The sequence below is a fragment of the Odontesthes bonariensis genome, chromosome 23 (assembly GCF_027942865.1).
Source record: "Odontesthes bonariensis isolate fOdoBon6 chromosome 23, fOdoBon6.hap1, whole genome shotgun sequence".
NCBI lineage: Eukaryota > Metazoa > Chordata > Actinopteri > Atheriniformes > Atherinopsidae > Odontesthes > Odontesthes bonariensis.
Window position 1 is genome coordinate 25,244,828 of NC_134528.1, and position 21,453 is coordinate 25,266,280.

The 21,453-nt window shown below is 41.6% G+C and overlaps 1 protein-coding gene and 1 long non-coding RNA gene across 3 annotated transcripts in view; one reads left to right on the forward strand and one right to left on the reverse strand.

Moving 5' to 3' along the window:
* LOC142373541 (arf-GAP with dual PH domain-containing protein 1-like) overlaps positions 1-21,453 on the reverse strand; it is a 31,838-nt gene that overhangs the window by 8,224 nt on the left and 2,161 nt on the right. Inside the window, exons 2-4 of one of the 2 annotated variants that reach the window (XM_075456849.1) lie at positions 13,143-13,270; positions 9,419-9,510; positions 1,546-1,628 (exon numbers count right to left, since the gene is read on the reverse strand). In XM_075456849.1, coding sequence (XP_075312964.1) covers positions 1,546-1,628; positions 9,419-9,510; positions 13,143-13,270 — 303 coding nt within the window. Of the gene's footprint in view, positions 1-1,545; positions 1,629-3,963; positions 4,123-9,418; positions 9,511-13,142; positions 13,271-21,453 lie in introns of those variants that run through there. The other variant, XM_075456850.1, reaches the window with a different exon arrangement.
* Positions 1-21,453, forward strand: part of LOC142373546 (uncharacterized) — a 50,245-nt gene that overhangs the window by 1,894 nt on the left and 26,898 nt on the right. The gene's annotated exons all lie outside the window — the stretch shown is intronic.

A 21,453-nucleotide genomic window follows, 5' to 3' on the forward strand; every position in this document is an offset into this window, starting at 1 on the left:
TGGCTAGCGATAAGGATTCAGAATAAATCCGTACCTACAAGTAAACTAAGTTCTTTGTTAGAAATAGCAATTTCTATGATTTCTATCAATCTATCAGTTCATGATTAAATCTTAATTCTATGTGACCTAAGACAGTGGTCTGGACAATCATATCATGATGTAAATAAATACAATCATTAGAAATAAGAAAGTGCAAAATAAGAATCATCAAAGAAATGCTACACCATCATTGGAACAAGCTTTTCTTACTGCAACACAATTCTTTTTTTTTTTAAGCTGGACAAGCAAATCTACTGGAACAAAAACACAACACGGCTGTATACAGTTTAAGACATATAAAGACACAAGCATTACAATTACACTCGGGTTTTACAGCGATTCATGACATTAATATTTGGTACAATGCCCAAACCTGTATACTTAGGAAAAATAACCAATGCGCACCAACGCAGTGGGAGTTATGACAGCTAACCTGTAGCTACTTTTGTTTTGGATCCACAGACTAGGAGCGTACTCAGAACTAACTCACGTCGTCAAGCCTCATCTGTCATACAGTGAAGCGTCACGATCTGAATGCAGATCCAGACAGTACAGAGAACTTCCTTTCGGTGTCTGAACAAATTTGGGAGGCGTTAGAAATAGATGGGCTGTTTTTAAGAGCTGAGATCTCTGAAGTCTGTCATGCCACTTTATATCATGCATTAACGTGACATTTTTAAATTTTTTCTCTCAAGATAGGCAAAATAAAATGGATTGGCAATAAAAATACTCTATTTCAAGATGAGTTAAATGAGAAGCTTTTATTTGTCTAATGATTATGAAGATACAACCGTGACCCAGTTAGTCTAATTTCAATTTTAAAGCTTTGCATAAAAAGTGGAAGCAGTAGAGAACAGCTAACCTGGCTGAGGACTGTTTTCTGCCTGGGCACATGGATTTGGAGTCTTGACATTAGCTATTAGCTTGACGTGAGCTTTACAGGCAACCAGGAATGCATTAAACAATGAGCTGATCAGTTCACTTAGAGATGAGCTTGGGTGCATTTTGTTACCTTTTAGCCACTATCGCTAGTTTAGCCTGTTTTCAATCTTAGTGCTAACATGAACCAAGCTACAGTTTTATCTACCAAAAATCACAAAACACCTACGATTGTGTGTAATGCAGTGAACTGTACAACTATTCTTACGGTATTCAAGCTGAGCCTTTCAATGCGCAAACCATTACTAAATATTAATGAAAAGACTCCTTCATGCGGTCTTACTTTGTATTCCTTTATTTCATAGACGTAAAATGCTTGAGGTTGGTTTTTCCTACTTTCAGGTCTGTAGTCAAATCAATTCTTAACATAATCCAGGCTCTTGTGGGTGAAGTTTCAGTATAGCGCTACAGCTCTTGAAGACAGAATCAGCACTTTTCACAAGGTTCCTTCATCAGAGGATGGACCGAGTTCAACTAATCAGTTTAGATGATGTCAGAGCTATGTGGAGGAACATATAAACTGATGACACATGTAATGATAACAGAAAGGTTTCCTAAAGCACGTACCTGCAGAGTAAGGTTCCTGTTTTTCAATAAACTCAAACTCATTTCTTTCGTACTTGGCTCTGATCCATTGCTCCCTCAGCAGCCTGGAGACATAATGAAAACGCACGTTAGCTTTAATGCGAGTTGCACACTAATCAAATGAGATCTACAAACAGATGAAACCTATTTATTTTGTAACAACTGGTATATTTAGCCTGTGACAGAGGATGATAAACAGGAGTTTTCTATTTTTTGTAAGCCGTTGTTGAAGAGAGGCTGTTGAAGTGATGTTCCATGAGCCACGGTGGCAGCAAGCGAAGCAGAGAATTTCAGATGTCCCTTTCTCCAATGATGTGTTCTGGGTTTTCCTGGGTGATCTCAAAGCTATTGATGGGTAAACTTTCTGGGGAATTCTGGGCCTCCTCGCAGTTTGCCATGCCCAGAATGAAAGCCACGGAGGAGATATCCAAATCAGATGCACAAACCAACTCAGCTTGCTCTTTCAGTGTAAAGACGCAGTGGCTCTTCTCAGGTGTTGTTGGATGTCTAAGCTCCCCATCACGTCTCTGAAGCTGAGCCCAGCCACCAAGTGGTGGAATCCTGTGTGTCTAACTGTGTCCATATTTTCATTTACTGGATCACCATCCAGAGAGGCCAATCAGGGTGATGCAATCCACTGTTTTCAAGTGTGAATCTCTCATTTTTCCCATTTTGATCTGACACAATAGAAGCGTATTTGCAGATTTGAGACACAAACACTGCAGTACTCAGGGTCTGTATAATTTGTAAAAGCTACAATGCAGCTGTGTCTGAAAACTGACAACAGCCTGATGATAATTGGGTTCAAAGGGCAAGTTGATGACTATCAAAACAAAATTTTAAAAACTGATTAATCCTTTAAATATTTTGCAGGGAAAAAAAACACTAGAGGTTGATTCTCCAAGCAACATAGTAGATCCAGGCAGGACACAAGGAAAGGGTAACAAGTACAATGGATGTTACATGAATGCAGGAACTTTTTAATTCTTCCCTGTTGCCTCTTTTAGTTTGGTACCAAACCAATTAAACTAAATGATGTAACATTTTTACGTTTAAGCTGAACGACACAAATGGATATGTATGGCATCAAAACGAGGACTAAAAGATTATTCAAAGCCTTTCATGAAGCTACATATAAAGGCAGCAATCATAGTTTTAGAATTTCTTCCTCTTTGGGTGGACAAAAAACAAAAAAACACATCAGTCAGTTCATCACCATGCCAACAAGCCCTCATTCCATTTACTTCTCTACCCCTCTCCATGGTTCAGTCTCCCCTTCGGTTTCAGAACTGTTCATCCTCTTTTTCTACGCATTTTCTGCATTCATTTGCTGTGTGTCGACAGAACATAAATCAGCATCAAGAAACAAAAAATGTCTTAGTCTTTGGAAAAAAAACCTTCTTTCAATGAAACCGCCTGGCAACACTACACCTTTAACTCTAAAACCCTGTGGTTCTCAGGGAAGCAGAAATGGGTGAGCACAACTAGACACCATTGTCCTGACCGGGAGAAAGACATTTCTTTCCTCAGAACTGACAGAGTCACAAGTGTGACAGGCAGACTCTTTCTTTGGTCTGGTTTTGTCTACTCTGCTTAAATCCTGTGGATGGCAGGCTCAGAGGTAGATGGGCGGACAAGCCTCAAATGCTGAAGTGTGACTTCCTCAAAAAGAATTCTTGAAGGCAGATTAAAAAACTAAGATTAAAAACTATGTAGATGCAGTCTGCACCATATCAGCCTTGAGATAGTTTTCACATGTACTACATGTCTGTTGTCAGAATACAACTAAGCTGAATTACTTTCCTGTGATTTTCAAACAGGAAACTCTCTATGGTGTGTTAGATACTTATTATAGGCCATTTGTAGAAAAAAAAAAAAAGACGCAGCAACGCTGAAGTGTAATGCATAAACAGAGGTGTGAACATTAGTGCTGTATCTCAGTTTCCAGTGTCAACGTTGACTATATGTTTGCTACTTGGACCGTTTTAGCATGCGGTGTGACTGAAAGCCACACACACTTGCAGGCAGCATATTAAGGAGGCGACCTAGGCTTATAAATTAGAAGAAAAGGACTTTAAAGGAGGCCTCTTAGGCTAATTTCAAGCTCTGTATTCTTGATCCAACACTTCACAAAAGAAGCTTTCCTCTTAAAGCTGGTTTTGAGAAAGCATTATCTTATTCTGTCACTAAGCAACCTCTAAGTGTAGAAAAATAAGCCGTTTAAGCTCATGTCTCTTCAGAGTCTTATCCCTAAAAGCCTACTTCTCGTTATGCAGCACAGTCACCAGGAAAATATTTCACCATTTTTATGCTTCTTGAAATCAAAACTTCATCAAATTCATGTGTCTAATACATAGATAATTAATGTAATTTATACACATGCGCACAATGTCTACTTACATCTTTGTTTGCCTTTGGGAAACATGCACAAACAACTTTGGGGTCACACATGTCAGGGTTATCACCTACAGATGGGGCCTTCGTAGGAAGTGGGCTGGGGATCCGTGTTTGACTCAAGAAGAAAATTCAGCAGGGGTTGTAGCTGAAACCGTGGTCTGTCCTGGGACCATGGTCTCTGGCACGGACCAGTGGTCACTACCACTAGGGGCGCTAAAGACACTGGTCCTGACCAGCTCCTCAGTGGTCTGTCCCATGGTCCTTGTGGTGTGAATGGTCTGTGAAGCGTTTTTTGTCATTTTAATACATATTCTCCCTTTTCAGGTCGTGGTGGCAGCACTGTTTGATGAATAAATCATAATCTTTTGTCCATAAAATACAAACTTCTATTGTTTGTATTATTTATGCGGGTCAATGTAGCCATGACCAGCTCCTCAGTGGTAGCGACCAGCTGGTCTCTGGCACGGACCAGTGGTCACTACCACTAGGGGCGCTAAAGACACTGGTCCTGACCAGCTCCTCAGTGGTCTGTCCCGTGGTCCTTGTGGTGTAAATCAGTGAGTGGTCTGTGAAGCGGTTTTTGTAATCTTAATACATCTTCTCCCTTTTCTGGTCATGGTGGCAGCAGTGTTTGATGACTATAAAAATCTATAAAATACGATCTTATATTATTTATGCAGGTCCATGTGGTCACGACCAGCTCCTAGTGGTCACGACCAGCTGGTCTCTGGCACGGACCAGTGGTCACTACCACTAGGGGCGCTAAAGACACTGGTCCTAATGCTGATCAGCTCCTCACTGGTTTGTCTTGTGGTCCTTGTCTTCTGCCTGTTGTCTTAACCAGAGTGGTCTTTGGAGTAGTTATTAATATATTTATATATATGCTTTTTTTAATATAATTAATTAAATTATTAATATATTAGATGAATGACCTCATTGACCTGGTAAAGCAAACGCTGTCCTTGGAATACAGCTTCCTGCCAAACACTGACTTCATTATTGACGTCATGGTGCCAGAGGTATGTTCCAATTTTAGTTGTTGAACAGACATAAAGGTATCCATTAATGTCACAGTTCTAACATTCTAACATAATTATATTTATGGGTAATCAAGTAACAGTAAGCTCAATTCTATCTGTTAATTTAACATTAATAAAACTGGTAATGTGTCCTTCCTCAATTTATTTATTTCTTGCCTTTGTTGTCCTGAACTAAAATCTCTTTTATGCAGGCCACAATTGACATCCTCATGAGGTTCGAGGATTTCTCGAGATTTTATGCCGAGAGAGTCCTTGGAAGGATCATCGAGTGATCAGGTGCTGGATAAAAAAGATTTGAGATTATTAAACTTTTACATTTTTGGATCTCCATTTGATGTCTACATTTCTTCCACTAAATTTATTTGACCGTTTCTAGAACAAGATTTGATACAAGGGTAATGCGACAAGCTCTTAAAATGCAACACATTAGTTTAAACTAGTCAGGAAGACAAGGACCTGCATAATCGATGCACTAGTCATAGAACTTCAACTAATGATAATTTAATCATTATGATTTCTATTAATATTAATGATCAATATTTGACAGACAAAAGATCATTTTACATGTATTCAGCACAGTGTTGCCAACAGAATGAGAAAAGGGAGATTATTGGATTTAGTATTGAATATAGGCTACTAATATATTAATTTAATTAATTATATAAAAAAAAACACAATATAAATATATTAAATACTCCGAAGACAACTCTGGTTATGACAACAAGCTGAAGACAAGGACCACAAGACAAACCAGTGAGGAGCTGATCAGCATTAGGACCAGTGTCTTTAGCGCCCCTAGTGGTAGTGACCACTGGTCCGTGCCAGAGACCAGTTGGTCGTGACCACTAGGAGCTGGTCATGACCACATGGACCTGCATAAATAATAGAAGATTGTATTTCATAGATTTTTATAGTCATCAAACAGTGCTGCCACCATGACCAGAGAAGGGAGAAGATGTATTAAGATTACAAAAACCGCTTCACAGACCACTCACTGATTTACACCACAAGGACCACGGGACAGACCACTGAGGAGCTGGTCAGGACCAGTGTCTTTAGCGCCCCTAGTGGTAGTGACCACTGGTCCGTGCCAGAGACCAGCTGGTCGCTACCACTGAGGAGCTGGTCATGGCTAGCCTGACTACGTCATATTCACGATTCTAGTCAGAATGTGAGTCTGATACCGCTCAATAGAGTTTTGAGTATGGGGCGTGTTTCAACCGAACCAGGAGAAAAAATGCCTCTTCGCTCAATTGGATAGACCTACAACCAATCAGAGCAACGTAGTATGTGACATAGATTAAGCAACACACACTTGTTGTAGGAAGGACGGCAAAAACATCTTTTCTATCGATAAAAGCTTATATCGCGTTCCTCTGTTCGTCTTTCAAAATGAATGCAATGTGGAGATCCTGTAGAACAGACTCGATGGCAGAATCTACACACCCTAGCTCTACAGCGGCAGCCATGTTCAGCTCTTTAGTGACGTAGTCGATAATGTCCCTGTTGATCATCTGTCCATCATCGTATAAAGCCCGCCCTGGCAATCTGATTGGGTCGACCGATTCTTGGTCGGGCATAATGATTTCCCAACTGAGCAGAGCCAGACCGAACTTCCCGACCAAAACTTTTATGGGCAGGGCTAAGTTTGGCTGGCACCCAGGCTAGATCATGGCTACATGGACCCGTATAAATAATACAAACGATAGAAGTTTGTATTTTATGGACAAAAGATTATGATTTATTCAAACAGTGCTGCCACCATGATCAGAAAAGGGAGAATATGTATTAAAATGACAAAAGCCGCTTCACAGACCATTCACACCACAAGGACCACGGGACAGACCACTGAGGAGCTGGTCAGGACCAGTGTCTTTAGTGCTCCTAGTGGTAGTGACCACTGGTCCGTGCAAGAGACCAGCTGGTCCTGACCACACGGATCTGCATAAATAATAAAAGATTGTGATTTCTGAAATTTATCCATGCACCTAACAATGTAGGCAAACCGACCGGAGTAGGGAGAAAATACTAAAGCCGCTTCACAGACCACTGAGGAGCTGGTCAGGACCAGTGTCTTTAGCGCCCCTAGTGGTAGTGACCACTGATCCGTGCCAGAGACCAGCTGGTCGCTACCACTGTGGAGCTGGTCATGGCTACATGGACCCGTATAAATAATACAAACGATAGAAGTTTGTATTTTATGGACAAAAGATTATGATTTATTCATCAAACAATGCTGCCACCATGATCAGAAAAGGGAGAATATGTATTAAAATGACAAAAGCCGCTTCACAGACCATTCACACCACAAGGACCACGGGACAGACCACTGAGGAGCTGGTCAGGACCAGTGTCTTTAGCGCCCCTAGTGGTAGTGACCACTGGTCCGTGCAAGAGACCAGCTGGTCCTGACCACACGGATCTGCATAAATAATAAAAGATTGTGATTTCTGAAATGTATCCATGCACCTAACAATGTGGGCAAACCGACTGGAGTAGGGAGAAAATACTAAAGCCGCTTCACAGACCACTGAGGAGCTGGTCAGGACCAGTGTCTTTAGCGCCCCTAGTGGTAGTGACCACTGGTCCGTGCAAGAGACCAGCTGGTCCTGACCACATGACCTGCATAAATAATAGAAGATTGTATTTTATAGACAAAAGATTGTGATCGCTGACATTTATTAATCAAACAATGCTGCCACCATGATCAGAAAAGGGAGAATATGTATTAAAATGAGAAAAGCCGCTTCACAGACCACCCGCTAACTGATTTACACCACAAGGACCACGGGACAGACCACTGAGGAGCTGGTCAGGACCAGTATCTTTAGCGCCCCTAGTGGTAGTGACCACTGGTCCGTGCCAGAGACCAGCTGGTCGCGACCACTGAGGAGCTGGTCGCTACCAGTCTCTCTAGCGCCCCTAGTGGCAGTAACCACGGGTCCGTGCCAGAGACCATGGTCCCAGGACAGACCATGGTTTCGGTTACACCCCCCTCTCAGAAAATTGTTCACCTGCATTTGTGATCAAAGTTAAAACCAGTGGTTTCGATGCTTTTACATGGACACTAAAGCCACTTGGTTAGATTTGACAAAAAAAACACCTGCTTATGGTTAGGGAATAAAATACCTAATGCAGGCGAGGAAAAAAAATTTACATGGTTGGCATTAAATACTAGCCAGGTCACCACGAAATATGACATGAAGATACGTTGCTTGCGCTTAAAATGCATGCATTTCTAGTTTCAACAAATGTAAAATGGTAACTCAACTTTCCTGGCGATTGCAATGGCAATTTATCAACACCGATTACATTGAATCTGATTACATGTCATAGAGAGAGAATTAAGAAACTGTGAAACAATTCAACAACTCATCACATAAAAGATACTGAAGTTAAGAATATAAAGTTTGTTTTGCACAGTTTTTTTGCACTATCATGAGACTCTCGAAGAGACCCAGGACCCAGTTTTTTTTAGAGGAAGTGAGGAAAATAAAATTAAGTGCACGTACAAAACACAGGACGAGAATAAGCGTCAGACTGGCTTTTGCTGCTAGAGAGCGCTCAGCGAAAAACTGACAGATGGATGCAGACTTAGCTTTGCTGTCACCGTTAGTAAGTAATACGTCAGTAAGTAATACTTAGTGTTCAGTAAGTAATAATACATTAGCTACCTTGTTTATTTAGAGTTTTGTCTTATCTGATTTGCTCGAATGTTTAGAACCAAATTATCATCTCTCAGACAAAGCCTCAGATGGCAACTTCTGTTTCGTTTGAGACTCGTTTGCAAATAAACTCTTCTCGTGTAAAAAATTTCAGTTGTCAGTTTTCGCAAATTTCACAAAAAAAGTCGTGGAAGTTCGCAGACTTTCAAAAGCCTCTGCTCAGTAACTGGCGCTGTAATTTATACAGTGTGAAATATGTTGCACATGTATTGATCTTACAATAACACTTTTGTTATTCCTATAAAAAAACAAAAACTGCATTGTTGATTGAATGTTTTGGGGGCCTCTCAAGGTAGACACCTATCTTGTTCGCTTCTTCAACATAAAAACAAATTCACATATATGGCTGTGAAATGTGTGCAGCTATGGTAGATATCAGCCACCAGTTTTATGTTACATAAATGTCTTTAAGAGTATAGACCATTTTCATGGCAGCCTTATTGACAATAAACGGCACGTAAACACAGCCGCTATTCATTTAGCTCTGTACCTAACAGAACATACCTGTGTTTACCTACCATTTCCTCTCAATATGGAAGCAGTGAAAACATAACTAACAAGTAAGTTAATTCAATGGCATGTCCTTTATCCTTTCCAACAGATACGTGAAATACCCGAGCAAAATTTACAGTAGTGAACTAGACACAAGCAGTATTTGTGTTTGCAAATATGACGAAGAGGAGGAGTACTTACTTGCAGTCAGTGTGTGTTGGTCTGTAGTAGAAAGCAGGTACTTTCTGCTCATATTTGGCCTTGGCGGCACTGTTTCCAGTTGCTGACATTAACTAAAACGGAGACAAGAAACACATCTGATCGTAGAGTATAATATAAAATTAAGATTAGTACAAACCATCCTTCTTATAAATTAGCTGAAGAGCAGATTTTAGTGTGTAAATGTTGCTCCCTTGTGTTTCTTGTTGGCAGCTGGACATCAAATTACAGGCAAAAAAATTCAATAAATCTAAAATGTCTTAAGGTTCTACAATGAAAGTCATAACACAGACTGATTAAAGTAAAATACTATATTATACTATGACTATATTGAGATGTGCTGATTCACTAATTTTTATTCCAATCCAATTCTGAGACCTGAATTTCAATATCTGCCAATACAAATACATCCTGATACCAGAGATCTGGATCCAAATGTAGATCAGAACGTGGATAAGTGGCATTACTCCAATGTAGCAGCATAGGTTTGAAGCACAGAAAGCTTTAAATACGACAGAACATTTTCTCTTGACAACAAAGCCTCCTCTGCATTGGTCTACCCTCTCCCCTGGTTCCTTCATCGTGTGCTTTACCCAGGGATAATTTCTGAGCCCAATCCAACTGGATGAATCCCACGGCACGCCTCCCCTTATCCTCTGAAGGGCTCTGAGAGGGATGCAGCACAGTGGCATTCTACTGCGAAGGTCAAAGCAGCACGAAATCCACTCACAACAGTAATTTGTACAGAAAGTAACTAAAATGATCCACTGACTTTAGTGTTGCCAAAATGTAATGTAATTGACACTTTGGGGTGTAACATTTACACCTCTGCTTAGTATTTAGAGTGTTCTTCACGTAAACTGATCAGTCTTTCCGACTGAGAGTGTCAGCCATCAGCATGGCATTTAGTTACTCTCAAAATGAGCAAACCTTTGGGGTGACATGATACTAAATAGAAATGAAAAATGGCTGCATTAACCTGAATTTTCAGCTGTGCATTTGCATCGTTCAAATATTAGAGTTGGAGCCTTGTCTATGAAAACATACCTTGAGTATCCCATACCTTCCCATATGCCTCTGCAAAAACATTTGCAGTGTTTGTCACTACACTGTAGATGTTATTTAGAATCTCAACCTCTGTTGTGTCTTTACATCCTTGAGATAAGAACAACAGATTATTCCAAGAGGATTGTTTAGGGACAGGTCACCTAATGATGTGAATACTCCAGTGTATGTTAGATACAAGTGGCTTCTATTATCGCTGATGTTTTATTAGAATGATATCACAAGACAAGAAGTCTTATGGTCTCAAAGTAAATGTTAAAAAGACCAGTCTCACAATTATCTCCTGTACTTCAATCAGACCCATGAATAATCCATCTAATCTAATAGGTGTGCCCCACTTTAAGCTTCATCTCTGAATCAGCAAACACGATTCTGCTTCGTAACCTCCCCACTTCGCTCTGGAGTCAAATGCCTTTTCCATCCCAATTATGGTCCTCCCGCAGCTCTTACCTCATGATTCGCTTCATGACTCATTTCAGCGTCACCTCCCCCAAAGTGTTTCAGCTCAGATGGTGTTACGTTCAAGTGTAACTCTGTACAGTCAGTGACAAAACCTAAAACGCAAATTTCTGCATTTGCTTTCCACACAGTCCTCATTTCTGATATTTTTCTGAGGAGAGCGTGATTTCAGGGTACACAACACACTCAGCTACTTTTTAAACGCAAGACAAAAAATGATGTCAACTGGCAGTTGTCTGACAAATCAACTTCACCGATGCCTGCGGTGAAATTGCCTCAGAGGTCAGGATCCATCTAGTCGGTCGGTGAACTGATTAGAATTCCAATACCAAGGGCAACTATCACAGCCTGTAAAACGTGCAAAGCATTCTTAACAGATCAGTATTGGTAACGGGTTGTACAAATGTTCTACATATAGGCTCACAGTGCAAGAAAACAAACAATAAAAAAAAAAAACAGTAGCAGCCAGCAGTGAGATTTGCACCCACAGCGTGTGTCAGCAGACAGAACTGCAGTCTGTCACTCTCTTGTGTGTGTGTGTGTGTGTGTGTGTGTGTGTGTGTGTGTGTGTGTGTGTGTGTGTGTGTGTGTGTGTGTGTGTGTGTGTGTGTGATATTGTGGCTGAGGAGGTGGAGTGTGTGATTTCTGGCTTCCCCTGCCCATGAGTTGTGCCCTGGGGCAATATACTGAATCTCACTGTGCCTGATGCCTGCATCCATGTATGCACGGTAGGAGCAGTTACAAAACAATTATCATATTGTTAAGTAAGTATCCCCTGACTGTTTTTTTTTCTCCATACAACCAATAGTGGCTTCTTTAGTTACAATGGCCTTCATTTTTAATATTATGTCTGCCAATTCAGTGTGGACACACATCAAATACGCATACTTATGTTGGCGTGAAGAATACAGGCTGTGACCATTTGATCATACTGGCCTTCATGTGCAAACTACAAACAGATTCATAAAGTCTTCAGTTGGCACTTTGGGAAATAAGCTTACTGGCTTCTTTGCTGAGAGCTGAAAGATGGTTACCAGTAAATTGCTGGAGTCTCTGCTGGTTGCCTGGCAACTGCTATATCCCAAAGAAAGGGTCTGATACGTAATCCCTAATGGAAAAATTTGGAAAAATCACTGTTTAAATGAAACACTCATGACCCCGAAAAGTTGAGAGGGTTAAGAATGTTGTTACAAACACAATAATTATTTCTAGATTTCCAGAGAGTTTTAGCCAGAATCCACGCAAAATAACATGAATAGCAGAATCATTCCAAAACAATACTGAACCACAACTCGTTTATCAAATGGTTAGCATTTAAGCATCTTTAGTTTTAGCATCTTCTCTCCCCATGATTTGCTGCAATGAACATCAAGTGACACTCCTTGTCTGCAGTGCCTGAATCCCCCCTGCTTCCCCTTAAAAAGATTTTAAAATAAAAATGCATTTGTCATATCTGCAGCATCTCTAGACTGCTGACAGGTGGATTTAGTGGGTTAACTGTTAACTGTAAAGGACAAGTGAGACATCGCTTTTCATCAAATTGAAGATCCTGAGCTTCTCTGGATGATTGGTCATTGGCTTATCAACTTTTGGCCAGCTACGCTAAGCTAACTAAGCTGTCGCTTGAAGTTTCCCATCTAATCGTTCTTAGGTAAGAATGTGAGTTCAGCACTCATCCTGAATTTTCTATTTATTTTCTTAAGCACAATATGTGATTTCAGAAAAAAAAAGGGTCACGTTGCAGATTTTGTCAACAGGGAGTTGAGCAAAATTATGTGAACTTAGATAAAAGTCTGAATCCATACTTCTTTAAATATTGTTTAGGAGCCTTCATTTGACAGATATGGTGAGGGGCCAGTTGGGAAAGTAAATGGATCATCCAGGCAGGAATCAAACCGGGAACTCTGGACCCGTTAGGTTTGTGCTTTATCAGGTTTTTGTGCTTTATCCAAGTGTGCTCAGGGCTGTTCAGACTGTAAAGCTCATTGTGGCAGATCGACCACACTTCATCTAACTCTGTTTGGGCTTATAGATATGTATGTAGATAGGTTCTTACATTTAGAATAATGCCTCAAATGGTTTGGCAGTAAGAAGCAGGCGGGTAAAGTGACGCTAGGGCAACATCAAACCTCTAACAAATCTGAGGTTAAGTGGAAATTGATTATTGCCATTACCGCCTTACCTCCACCTCGCTGGCATCCCATGTGTCCTGAACAGACTTGACCCGGCTGATGTGAGGGATGCTCCGGTGAAGGAGGGAGCAGGCCTGGCAAACAAACACACCTAAAGTCAGCGACGCCCAATCCGGCTCTGCAGGAGAGAGGGAGAAATGGGAAGGAGGGAGAGTCAGGGGAATGAATTACGAGATGGTGTAGTGGGAGCAAACACAGAGGTGGACGGAGAGGAAGGGAGCCAGAGAGGAAATGAAATCGGGGACAGCAGTAAAAAAAAGATGATAGAGAAAGATTGAAGGTAGATAAAGAAGGAGTGGTGAGAAAGTCTTCTCATAAAAGTGCCGCAACAAAGAGAACAGCATCACAAGGTTCAGGCTATAAATACTGAAAGTGCTGATGCCAGGGCTGTTATGGGGTGATGGAAGCAAAGTAAATGAAGCAAATATTGCAAGTGACTCTGTTTGAGTGTGTCCCTGCTCGTAAAGGAGGAACAGGGCAGCAAAATATGATTTGGGGGAAATCCTATTTACTGCGGCATACTAACAAGAAACAGACCACCTGATCTGATCAGAAGTCAGCCGAGGTAGTTATCAGCTTAGTTACATGATCACACCCCCAAAGACACACACACACACGCGCACACATGCATCCATACAGCATACACACCTTTGCTCTGAATATGACCTGAACATGTGACCAAACACATACTAAGTGCAGTCTGGAGTTTCGTCAGCAGCCAGAGAGATTGTGTGCAACTGAGCTACAACGTCGCAAAGCAGCAGCAGCCGGCAATGGCACGTTTGAGTTGCTTCACACACATCTTTGTACAAATTAAGTGCTAAGATGTGACATATGACAGAAAGGAGGCACCAGAATGTGAAGGAGAGAATCTAAGAAAGTCCCACATACACAAACACACATACACACACACACACACACACACACACAACGCAACACACACTCCAAAGAAAGAAGGCGCAGTTAGACTGAACGACAACCATTCCGACACCCTGATCTTTCAGTCAGTTAGCTATCACCAGCTGTCATGCTGCGTTCTGTGTCACAACTAAAAGTCTGGCATTTTCCCCTCCACATGTGGTACTGTCTAATGGAGTACAGCTTTTTCTAGACTGAAGTATCTCAGAAACAGTTGCGTTGATTTCCTCGTCATTAATCTCGCCAATACTGATGGCCCATATTGGGAGATCATAAACATATTACTGTTAGCATCTTTGTAGGCAGACACAGAATAAGTTTGTGAAGTTACGAAAGAGGCAACATACTGTATGTGTATTGGTGGCTGGTGAAGTACACATATTGATGACAACAATCCAGTGCATTAAAGATAAGGTTTGTCTTTGTGTTCATGTGAATTTGTTCATTTTATCATGGCAGCAGCATAAGTTAAGATGACAAACATGATCACCATAAAGCCTGCTAAAGATCAGCATGCTGTTCCCATTGTTGGTGTTGGGAAATCAGCACTGAGCTCAAAGCACAGCAGTGCAGTGCAGCGAACAGTGTGACTCCTGTTTCTACAATCACTGAAAAGCAGTTGATGATTCTTATTCAGTAATTGTTTCAGCACAGAAACACCACTGTCTTCTCCACCGTTTTTGTTTATTTGTTGTAGTATTTGTCAAACTCTTCTCAACAATAACAAGACATGGACATGCCAGTGCATAACTAAGGTTCTGTTAGAGATGTTGGACTATATGTGTGTGCATAGTGCACCATGCATCTTCATAAGTTAACAGTGGTAGCTTGTGCATGGTCATAAGTGATTTAAAAGTACTGAGAGTGTCCTCACTGGCCAACACTCAAGTTTCTTTCCCTGCATCTCAGTCGCTGTACAGCTGCCGTTTCTCACACAAGGAGGCCCTCAGTGTGGTGCACTACAGCCATGTTAATGCTCAGGCACAGTGGTAGGCTGAAATAATCAAGGGAATCTTATGAAAGCCAAATGAGAGTGAAGGGGTTGAAGGAAGCATTAAAACGCCATTCCTGCAGCTCTCTGTCCTGCTGCGGTCGCTGCGAGCAGAGATGGAAATGCCACAGAGAGCTGCAGAGGAGAAGGAAGGTTTAGAGGTGAAGGCAGGCAGTAGAAGGAACACAGGCAGGAAGGAGGTCCCCTGAGAGTGCATCCAGCATTTACCACAACCCTTCCTCCGATTCCTCTGTTTTAACCCAATTTAAGCAGAATTAAGTAGGCAACGCTTTTATAAATGATCTTTTAATCATTCTAGATTGTGAGCAAGCACAAAGCATCACACTCCTGATGTTCTTTTTAGCTCGGTCGTACCTTCATGCTGCTAACAATTTACACCCCAAAAGAATCAAAATAAACCAGATTACTCAAACATACATAACCAGCTATTTGGTGATGAGGTCATCACTGTTTGAGTCAGAGCTTGTAGAGAAGCCGGTACCACTTATGAAGATTATCATGGCCACATGACTAACCAACCACACACACACACACACACACACACACACACAGAGAGTGCTATCTCCTTTAGATGTATGTAGGACATGCTTCTCAGCAGGCCTGCTGTGAGCAACACCTGCACAGTTGTAGCAAACAGCAGGTAGAACACTCCTGATGCGTAACTCTGTTTTTTTTGCATTTGATGTTTGAAATGAGTCTTTTAAAGTGCTGCTGCACCTTGGCTCCATCACTGGGGAATTGTTCCCACAAAGTTTTGCAGGAACGCTTGTTGGATGGAGACACAACAGAGCTATTGATTCAACCTGAGGCATTGCTGCAGGGCAGACGGGCGGTGCATAAAAGAAAGGGGCGTTTATGTTCATACAATGACTGTGCCTGTGAGCAGAGACGTTTGCAGGCACTTTTTTTGCATCTGTGCTGGTTCATTTGTATGTCTGGATGCAAACACAAGTCAGTCAGTGGCTGCATCGCGGTGGGAGTTGATAAGCAGACATTGGGGGCCAGCTGAGGTTGTGACCCTTGCATGTAAACAAACCTCTCAGACACCAGCTCGGAGTTATTCCAACAGCTTCTTTGACTTCAGTGAACACACGTTTACGTTCAGCTTGAAAGGGCCTTTATAAAATTACAAAAATGTTAAAGGGGAACTCCGGGGCATTTGAAGCGCAATCCCATTGCTAGAGGTTGTCAAATACTGATAGTAGGACACAGACAGGTGCAAATCTGCGCTCCCTGTGTGGAGATCGCGCTGTTCGCGCAGCCTGTCATGCGAGGCTAATACGTGGTGGCTAGGGGCAAGCGCTAACCCTTCCACGTAAAACAACAACTTGCACACTGCAGAAACGTCACACCACTTTATAAACCATCCGACAATAAAGTCACAAGCCTTACCATCAAAACCATATGCATGGTTCTCACATTACTGGCATGGGGACGTTACAAAACAACTTTATAAACAGCATGTAACTCACCGGTTAGTTGTACGCTCGCGCATGTGAAAGCCCAAAAGAGTCGATGGACGATAATCACATATACAAAACAATTATCTTCTCTAGAAAAACTGCGTTCAAGTATTTAAAACATTACAACAATACATGCCCAGTAATATTGTTGTAATGTTTTAAATACTTGAACGCAGTTTTTCTAGAGAAGATAATTGTTTTGTATATGTGATTATCGTCCATCGACTCTTTTGGGCTTTCACATGCGCGAGCGTACAACTAACCGGTGAGTTACATGCTGTTTATAAAGTTGTTTTGTAACGTCCCCATGCCAGTAATGTGAGAACCATGCATATGGTTTTGATGGTAAGGCTTGTGACTTTATTGTCGGATGGTTTATAAAGTGGTGTGACGTTTCTGCAGTGTGCAAGTTGTTGTTTTACGTGGAAGGGTTAGCGCTTGCCCCTAGCCACCACGTATTAGCCTCGCATGACAGGCTGCGTGAACAGCGCGATCTCCACACAGGGAGCGCAGATTTGCACCTGTCTGTGTCCTACTATCAGTATTTGACAACCTCTAGCAATGGGATTGCGCTTCAAATGCCCCGGAGTTCCCCTTTAAGGCATTTAAAAGTAAATCAATATCCATTTTAAAAAGGCAGACTTGTGTTGCATATTGTACTACTATCCAGATTGTCTTTGTTGGTCTGCCCAATATTTGCTCATGTATCAATTGTGACCTATTGGCGTTTGCATAAAATGTGTGTTTGTCCTCTATTCTGATTCCTCTTGTCTGTTTCAAATAAAAATTTTGAATAAAAAACAAAAGTTCTGCTCAGACTGACTCCAACCCTTTGCAAATATATGTCAATATCTCATTCATTTGTATGGACACAGCCCACTGGATAGGGTACTTTTGCTGCATTGTAGCATCATTCAGCAGTGTCCTGTGTTGTGTATGCACACAAATCCTGTTTAAATCAACTCTGCATCTTTAATCTCATCATAATCATCAGGACAAAAGCTGTATTACTTGTGATGGCAGTGAAAGGCTCTAATTTTACTGCATGGGTGTGTACCATAGTCTAAGCTTAAAGCATCCTCCTTCAGCTCTTTAAGCTGAAGGAGGCTGTGTCGGTGTACCTCAAGTCTGATATGAGCGTTTCGTTTGATATATATATAGATAAAATATCTCTGAAATTAGCAACCTCTGAGTAAAAGCTGTCACACCCATGGACTCACGTTTTTTTAGTTTCATGTTTAGGTTATGTTTATGTGTCAGTTCATGTCTTAGTTTTCCCTGCACCCGGTTAATTAGCTCACTCACTGCACCTGTTTATTCCCCTCCAGCTGCACCTTGTCCCAATCACGCTCACTCCCTATTTAGTTTCCTGCCTCCCCTGTCAGTTTTGCCGGATCTTTGTTGCTGTTGTTGCATGTTGTTTGTTGCCATCCATGTTCCACGAAACCCGAGAAGCTAAGTATTTATTATCCAGGTCATGTTAAGTCCTTTGTTTTGTTTTTCCCAAGTATCTATCCTGAGTTACGTTTTTTTGAATCCGGCTTTGCCGCGCCTTTTGTTTGCACTTTGTTTCTTTGTTTAATAAATCAAGCCTTTGTTTTTTGAAATCCGCATCCGTGTCCACCCTTCCCTCCTGACCAAACCTGACAAAAGCCATGCACAGCAATCGGATCACTTACACTTTAATCATCTGGGGTTGTATCCCACCTATTCACTCTAGGTCTTAATCAAGAAGCTGAGCTAGGCAATGCACAAACAGTTCTGGTGTTCTCCAACTTCTCTTAAGCTGACATTTAAAAACAGTCAGAAAAGCCAGGAGCCATAAGAATCTAAGCCTCCAGTCTCATCAGAGCTCCTGCTGTTTCTGCTGTTCAACGAACATCCTTCTCACACCTCAGTGGACCGCTGAGACTTCTCCGTAGAGAATCATTCATCTTTGTGTCCTCTGCAAAGGGCAGAACCACAATGCTGCTGAGCTACAGAGAAACCCTGACGTATAAGCTCCCAGTTCAGCCTCTGTGGTCTCATCAGAGCACACCAGCAGAGAGAAGTTGGGGGGAAAAAGAAGTAAAAATACGCAAAGGTAAGGAAGGACAGAGTAAGGATGACTCAGCATAAAAATGCACAAGCAGTATTGGTTAATGGTTGCTTTCTCAGAGGGCAGGCAGGTCATTGCTAATGATGTCCATTTTACGAAGCAAGCCTGCTGATTCACAAACAATAGGGGATTTCATATGCATGTCATGCAGTAACCGTGTTGGTGGGGCTCTGCTTTCATGCAAACCTGGTTAACTTCTGTGCAACTTCTGACAGGAAACAAAAAAAAGTCATCACCAATTAATCTAAATTTGTGTGTAGATGATGTCACCTTGTTCATGCAGCAAACTGTGTCGGATAGCTATAACACCAATGTGCTCGCTAGCTCATACGCACAATCCCCCCAAAAATTGACCAGCCTAACAAAATTTCTTTTTTTTTTCCCCAATGCCAGTCCCCTCTGATTCATCATGTGACTATTAGCTATGGTTTACTGTGCCACCTGCTTAGACATTTTAAAGGCGGGGTAGGGGATCTTTTTCTGGAACATTTTTTTACATATTGCTTGAAATACTCTTCACACCCCCATTGCAACCAATTAATTAAAAGTTTTGACACAAATATGAAAAGTTTTAGTGGCCTCTAGAACGTACAATCTACGAAAAACAGTATCCAATCATTGTGAACGGACCGTTCACAATGATTGGATTCTGATGCCGTCTATCAAACTGCAGTCTGCTCCTCCCTCCCCCTCCTTCTCCCTGTGCGCGTACCCTGCTCCGTGAACGTCCAGAAGCTTGGCAGGAAGCTAAACCAGAGCCAGCTTGGCTAGCACCTAGCATTATTAAACGTATAGTTAGCATAAACTAAATACTAAATACGGCAACGATCGATGCTTGCTGTCAGAACAGCGCTCGTGCACCTTCGTGCTCGTGCGCGTTCATGTACTCTAGAGGCGTGCCTTCGGGGGAAAAGTGAAGAAAAGGGTTGGGACTTTTTACCTGTGTATTTTTAAAATGCAGCTTCGCTGGACTCAAAATCCAGGATCTCCTACCCTACCTTTAACACAGGAAATGTACCTTATGACATAGTTGGGATCCCCCACATCTACAGTTTAGTGTTGAGAAGTTACATTACATTACGGTCATTTTGCAGACGCTTTTATCCAAAGCGACTTACAATAAGTGTGTTCAACATCGGTAGGCAAAAGAACTTCAGGTCACAAGAAATCATAAGTGCATTTCCTTCCAAAACCAAACAGCTAAGAGCATAACTAGTGCTAGAGTAAGTGCGGTAAGTTAGGTACCTAGACAAATGGGAAGACAGTTTAGAAAACAAAGACAATTTAGGAAACAAATAAGTGCGTAAGGAGCTAGGACGAAACAGGTGATGTCCTAAGAGGGCGGATCAGGGTTGTGTTTCCTGAAGAGATGGGTTTTCAGCCTGTGGCGAAAGAAGGGCAGCGACTCAGCTGTCCTGACATAAGTCGGGAGATCTTTCCACCATCGGGGTGCCAGAACAGAGAAAAGCTGACAGATCATGTCATATGTGTCACTGCAATGTTGGGCCTTCAATGACTCATTCCAATAGTTTTATTTTTCTGGGGCAGAGGAGTTGAATTATACACATCTTCATTAGAACAAAAACAAAATACTCAAATCCTAATGCATTATATCTTTTAATAAATCAACATCGAGTCATAATCGTACATACAGGCCGAAGATGTACAGCACACCTAACGTTTGCCTGAATATCCCTCGCCACCTCGACTAGATGTTTTTAGTAGACATCGAGAGGCTTCTGATTGGATGTTTGACCACTTTTCAATTGAATTAGCTGGTTTTTCAGGTACAAACCTAACTTTCAAATAGTCAGTGTGCATTTGGGGCACTGTCCTGTTGGAACATCCAGCTTTTGTCCAAGTCCCGAGCTGATGGTCAAAGGTTATACTAAAGAACTCTTACGGTAGTCTTCTTTAATTAATCCTGAGCATTTGTGCACGTCAAATCAGTCCAATCCCTTCCCAACTGTGGGCAACCTCGTTCATTGGTAACAGCAGTTGTAACAGTTACCTGCAGATCCTGTGATAGAATTGTGGGGCACTTGAATTTTTGCAACATATCATCTGCTGTTGGGCAGAAACTTTTGGATAAATGGAAAGGTGTTTGAAATCTATGGTACTTACATATGATTCATTTTGGCAAGTTATCATAAACCCATGTCGGATTCGTGGGCACCCACAACCTGGTGTCTGAAAGCCTTGGAGAGTTTTTCAGAATCTACTGAAACTATGAGCAAGATGACACCACAGCGTTCAGGCTGTCATTCCAAAGGGAGGTTGTAGAAATCGGCACCTCATTTGGAACTTTGTTTTGTAAATTTAAGTGCTCTTTATACGAATGAAATTAATAAATTAATTAAATCTAAATATTTTCCGATTCACATATGTCAAAAAAGGTTATATCCATGAAGTAGAGTTACTTTTTCACATGGCGTTATTTGCAACCCCAAAGTAAACGCAGTTTACACCCACTTCAGTGGATGTTTGTTTCAAGCAATGTCTTGAGATGATCTTCTACATTTTCAGCTGCACTGAAACCTTTAGATTTTTCATAAGAAGGCCACAGAAATAAAGCTAGAAAGTGTTGGGCCAGAGATAAGATCCTGTCCCCATCCTGGGACTTGGTCACCACACCAGCATCAATATTTCATGTCCTGGCCATTATGGGATACAAATTATGAGACTGGGAATTCCCGGTAACAAGGGGAGGAGGCGATGCTTTGGTTGATGGATGGCTATCCTTACAGTTTTCATCCGTGCTGTCTCTATGCTCCTAAAATGTCATGAAATGAGCTCAGAGATTATGATGG